At 44.3% G+C, this 6,000-nt stretch overlaps 1 protein-coding gene across 2 annotated transcripts in view; it reads right to left on the reverse strand.

The window, feature by feature from the left end:
* si:rp71-17i16.5 (phosphatidylinositol 4,5-bisphosphate 3-kinase catalytic subunit gamma isoform) overlaps positions 1 to 4,846 on the reverse strand; it is a 41,188-nt gene extending 36,342 nt beyond the window's left edge. Inside the window, exons 1-3 of one of the 2 annotated variants that reach the window (XM_038285649.1) lie at positions 4,693 to 4,846; positions 4,319 to 4,568; positions 1,121 to 2,289 (exon numbers count right to left, since the gene is read on the reverse strand). In XM_038285649.1, the coding sequence (XP_038141577.1) occupies positions 1,121 to 2,289; positions 4,319 to 4,552 (1,403 nt within the window). In that variant the 5' untranslated portion in view covers positions 4,553 to 4,568; positions 4,693 to 4,846. The other variant, XM_038285655.1, reaches the window with a different exon arrangement.
* Positions 4,847 to 6,000: the final 1,154 nt, after the last annotated feature.

The raw sequence follows: 6,000 nt of genomic DNA on the forward strand, positions 1-6,000 counted from the left end.
TTCACAGTGTCAAGTGGTGGTGGAGGTTTGGCCGAAATGCAAACACAAAAGCTGAAGTTTCTTGAAGATTTAATAACAAAAAAGGGAAACAGAAGCAAAAAATCCCAAAACATAAATCCACCAAAATCAAAAATACTAAAAACCAGGAATCCTCACAACAAGCGGGCAAAGAAATAAGGACAAACCGTAAAAATTCAAAAAATATCCACTGGACTTGGTTTCCAAGATGTGAAGACGTTTCTCCGCCTCTCCAGGAAGCTTTCTCAATTCTAATGTCTGAGAAAGCTTCCTGGAGAGGTGGAGAAACGTCTTCAGATCTTGGAAACCAAGTCCAGTGAATATTTTTTGAATTTTTACGGAATGACTATGACCTGGATGACTGAGAACCTTCATCAGCAACATAGGAGAGAGAAAGAAAGACCAGGCTAGTTAGCAGACTGGGAGCAGGTGTGAACAGAGGAGGCAAGAAGGGAGAAGGAGACTGACACAAGATGGCGAACAGGAAATATCTAAGAACTCAAATACAATCAAAAATAAAATGGAAAAAGACCAATGAAAAGAGATAAAACAGTTCAGGTGTTTTTATCAGAACTGAGCGAGGAAGCAGTTCAGCTATTTTAATTTAAGGTGTTGGATAAAAAAAGCAGCTGTTATTGTGTTATAACTTTATTTTCTTTGTGGCCTCTCCTTAGTTCTAAAACAGTCAAACAGAAACAATATTTAAACAAAGGAAAACTAAACAGCCTGACAGTCGGGTTAAAGTCTAGCTTGAATGGACGGCTGAGACTTTATGGCTCTGCTTCTGTCGGTTCTCTGGGTACTTTTCTGTTATTAGTGAATTTATTTTCACACGTGGAAATGAATCAGAGTCAAGATAAAATGGGAAAGTGGAAGTTATGCTGCTGCATCTCTAGAATAAACGGTGGTCTGGTTCACGGCATGTCTGGTTGTCTTTAAGCAGAATGTCTATATATTTACATCTGTTCATGAGACGTTAATAATTGAAACAGCAAATCTGTATCTTATAAAGTAAAAGAGTTAAACAGAATTATTTTTGCCCAAAGGAGAAAAACAGAATAGGTTTGTGTTTTAACAACTTCTGAAAGCAGCAAAGACTGACCTGTGATCTATGAGGAGGAGATTGACAAAGTAGAGGACCTTCCCCCTCCCTCTCTGGAGGTCGGCTGGCTTGCTGTCTCTGCTGGTTGGAGAGGTGTCGCCGGCGCATGCATTAATAGTGAAGCTCAGCTTGACTCCACGAGGCAGGTCCCGCAGCAGAATATCAAAATCCAGCCACTCATTCCAAAGCACTTCATCTGCAAAAGGCTTGGAGGGGGAGCAAACTGAACTGAGCACTTTGCCCCCATAAAGGATGGACGCCTCCACAAAGACAGACTGGGGGGGCTTGCTCGGCAGCTGTGGGATATCAAAGCCAAGCAGTTTGACTCGGAGCTTTCTGTTGCAGTCCAACAGAGATATCATGAAGATGTCATCCAGATCCTTCCCATGGAGACTAAGATCCTCATGGGCGCTAAACTGACCACTAAAACCATCAACCAGCGGCCAGTCGACAAATCGGACGGAATCTGGAGGGAGGTTGGAGACGGGGACCACAGAAAGGTGGAGGTCCTGACTGGCTTTCAAACACTGACGAACCCAAAGGAAATCAATGAGGCTGTTTTCCCCCGACAGGAACTCCTCCCTCCCTGAAACCTTCAACACCAGCTCTTCAGAAAAGTCGTATTCTACCCCTTGTTCCTCCATAACCCTTCTAAACACCTGAAGGAGGACGTCCGGAGTGGCCTTCAGATCAACCAGTATGCTGAAGCTGATCTTGCTCATGTAGTGGAGGGTGACAGGAAGCTTCCTGTTCAACCATTCCTCCAGCTCACTGGGAACGGGGGCCTGTGTAACCCAGGGCTCTGTGGCGTACATCACGTCATGGCGATTCTTCAGCTCCACCCTTCGAGGAGACGCCAGCTTCCTGCGGGTGAAGGTAAGTTCCCCCAGTCTGTCTGAGGCCTCCTGCTCCAGGTCATGTCCAATCAGGTATTTCAAAGTCTGCTGTTGTCTTTTCTTCTGTTCTGAATCACCAGCAACCCGCGGCTTGGCAACTATGTGTGCAACTAAACACCGAGAGTCCTCTAGTGACCATGGGATGTCTAGCGTCCGCAGGATCTGACAGTCATCAAGGGCTTCATACCAGTCCCCCCCTCTGGCATACAGCAGCAGGTATTTCTCTGGATCCAGTATTGCAAACGGATCTGGATGGCAGCTTTGTTGCTGCGCCTGGATGGAGGAAGGCAGACAGTTTGACGCTGTTAACAGCAGAACACAGTGAAACTCATCAGCATGGAAAATAACACAGTGCAGGGGACGATTTAGGAAATGTGGGGCCCTAGGCAAAGACAGGCAGGGGCCCCTCTGAACTGACAACACATCCAACAGCCCCATTCTCCAGATGTAGAAATGTTAATAGAATAGACATCCATTCTCTGTTCTAGGTTGTGTCCCTCTCTTCTTGTCCCTTTTCTTCTTGTTTTCCTCTCTATGTTTTGTACTCAGCTGACTTTTCATGCTGTCTCTAAAGGAATGAAAGATTTTTTCCAAGCACTAAGCTCACTTAGCTGATTGCTCCTTCCTGTGTTTCCAAAAAGGCCAAAGTAAATAACCCAGTCCTTCTTTTCACTGTAGACAAGCCATGATCTGCTTATCTGTTCTCCATTTTTCATTTGGATGAAATCATAGCTGCATGAATCATGACAGCAGACAAGATAGAGGAGAGCAGGAGGCGGGGTTACCAATCTACTCGCTCTGGAGAGCAGAGTTCGCTGCTTTTAGATGTTGTCTCCAAAGTATCCAGTAGCAGAAAAAAGTCTCTAGATTTGGCGCTAGGAGCTTTTTAGAAATCAAAGTGCTAGAGGGGTCTGAAAAGTGGCTAAATATAGCGACTAAAGCGCTAAGTTGGCAACACTGCTCTTTGCATGGTTTGTTTTCAAATGGTTTGCTGCTGTCTGTTTGGACCTTTCTGAACATGTGCAGCAAATGGACTGATCCAATATGGTGGACACTGAAGGGGGGGCTGAGACACACTTAATATTATCAGCGTTCTGATGGCATTTTAGCCAAAGGATTTTATCAAAAACATAATTAATGTGCACAAATAAGGAATAACTGTATTAACATTACATGGAAACAGAGTTTTATGGGGCCCCCAGGAACTTGAGGCCCCCAGGAACCGCCTAGTATTGCCTAATGGTAAATCCCCTGACACAGGGGAATTGTTGAGCGCCTTTAACTGTTGCCCAGTGGAGAGAACTTAGCTCTTGCAGATTAAACAGCGCTAGGGTTACGGATTAAACAAAATGTTGACATACAATAAATTTGCAACACAGGAATGATTTTGCCGTAACTCATCAGACATTGTTCATCTGTTGTGTGTGTTTTTTAATTAAAGTCCTGCTAACATCTTCATTTTTGGAAGAAACTAGGGAATTTTTGCTTCGAATGTTTGGCCTGGGGGATCAATCATTAGAGGTTTGTTTTGTGCCTTTGGCCTGAATTTGGCTGAATTAAACCATCAAATAAACCATCTCAGCAGATGGCCGCTCACACTGAGCCTGGTTCTGCTGGAGGTTTCTTCCTGTTCAAAGGGAGTTTTTCCTCTCCACTGTCGCTACAAGCATGCTTAGCGTGAGGGATTGCTGAAGAGTCAATGAGTCGATGCAATCAGCTGGTTTTCCTTAGATAGAAAACTTTGAATCAATCTGATTGGATGATCTGGTGAACTGGAAAGTGACCTGAGATGACATGATGTGAATTGGAGCTATAGAAATAAACTGAATAGAATTTGAATGAAACTTAAACAGAAGCTGTTTGCAGATATTTCTAGATATGTTTGTAATCTTTTTGTCGAGCTATATTGCTTCACTCATCCCTAGAGACGCCTTACATGACTATGCTGGTTAACTTGGCTGATTTCCCTAAATGTTTTAGGGACACATGGAGCACTGTTTGCTGCATCTGGACAAAAATCTATGAAAAAGCCCCAATAAGGGAGTAGAAAAGCATTTACATTATTCTTTGTCTTTTTAGACAAAGAATAAAGGAAGTGGTTTAAAACATTCATACGGGTCTTTGTCTTCTGGAATTTAATGTTTACTTTTCTTAACATCAGCAATTTCCAGACAGTTGCTTTAGGAGCCAAATCTCACTGAGCTAGAAACAGTTTTTTAGACAATAATAGTCAGTAGACCTTCTTTCATGATGATTCTTATTATGATCACAGCCACAAAAACAGCTGCAGTGGTGAAGATACCTGCATGCAAATGCGGAGTCTCAGCTGGCAGATGTTGCATTGAGCTGGTAGGATGACGGACACGGACTCATAGTTCCTGCTGGTTCCGTGGTCTTCATCAGGACTGGTCCCAGGTCTGAACTCACAGATAAACTTCAGGTTGTTCTCAGAGCTGCTTTGAGTCCTCATTTCAGTTTGGGGCTCCATTGATTGTGGTGGAGGAACTGTTCGGTTCAGGTAGACTGCAGCGGCCATTCCTGTCTGAGAAAACCTTCAAGTTAATGACAAGAAATGATAAAGTTAGAGGAAAGCATAGCATTTATCGGATCCCAGCAGCAGCTGGTGCTGAGTCCAGGAAAGGCTCTACCTGTCTGATTGTGTAAGGCTGCTCTCACCTGTTTATGGCTGCTTCGGGACTTCCTCATTCTATGGCTTAGAGGTAGATGCTGACAAATCATTTACTGACATCAAAACACACTTTACTTCCTCGTTCTCTAAGCAATGGAATCCTAATGACAGTAAAGACAGCGAGGTTTCGCTGCTATCGATGCAGAACAGGCAGACTACTGGTCCACCGGCCGAAAGGGGAAATCAAAGCTTCTGCATTTCAGATTTAAATAAAGCTGGTTTGAACACTGAACAGGTTCTGGGGGTAATCTGGTCCAGGACTGGTCACGACAGATTTTCACTGCAGAGGGGGACAGAATGGTTAGCAGAAGTCCTGGTAATCTTGCTGGTTGAGTGAGCGCAGGTTTGTACCTGTTCAGAGGTTTGAGCAGAGCGGCAGAGGGGAAAACCTGGAGGGTCCAGAGGCTGACGGCAGGCTGAGGGCTGACAGGTTTGGTTCTCCAGGATTCTTCCGCGATCAGACAGACTGTTTTCAGACAGGGGAACTCTTCCAGAGTTTCTGATCTCCAGGGCTCTTCCTTGATCAGACAGACCGGTTTCTGACAGAGAAACTCTTCCAGAGTTTCTGATTTCAGACAGGTTCTTCCTAGAAGCAGAGAGGAAAAACAGGTTAGGTTCAGGTTCAAGTAATCAGGGAGTCTTGATTCAGCCAGGCAGGTTGGCTCAGGCTTGCTAACCATAACTGGCAAAACACTCTGGCACTGGAGTGTTGTCCACAGCCCAGTACTGGTCCCCTGATGAGCAGATGAGAAGCAGCTTCAGGAGATCCAGTACGCCCTCTGGTGGAGGAAGGTAGACAGCACCCCAGATCCCAACAGAAGTACAAACCATCGGGAAGGGATCCTCGGCGCCCTCTGGTGGGCAAGCCTATGGATCCCAACAAGTGAAGGTGTTATGGAACTTACAGCTGTGCCAGTTTTCTGTTTTTATTGAGCGATACGGTGGCTCATATTTAGTGGTGTCCAGTGAGACATAGAAGAAAATAAAAAGTCATGTTTACCCTGTACATCCTTCATACATCATATTCAGCCTTTATGAGCAAGAATTAAGCCTTATTGAATACACTGATTCCAGGTTTAGTCCGTCCACAGAGTAAATTCATTCTCACCAGGTTAATGTCTGACTTAGAATGCTGTAGCTCTTCAAAATGTACGATACAAATAAAGTGTCGAACACTAACCACATGCTTACCTGTCTGATTTGTGACCTGCCTTTAAAGAACTACAAGCTACCTGATTATTTCAGATAAGCACATCATAAAGACACTGAGACAAAGTAAAGGAAATATATTAATC

Source organism: Cyprinodon tularosa, unplaced genomic scaffold (assembly GCF_016077235.1).
Source record: "Cyprinodon tularosa strain WSP-4 unplaced genomic scaffold, ASM1607723v1 ctg1055, whole genome shotgun sequence".
Lineage (NCBI taxonomy): Eukaryota > Metazoa > Chordata > Actinopteri > Cyprinodontiformes > Cyprinodontidae > Cyprinodon > Cyprinodon tularosa.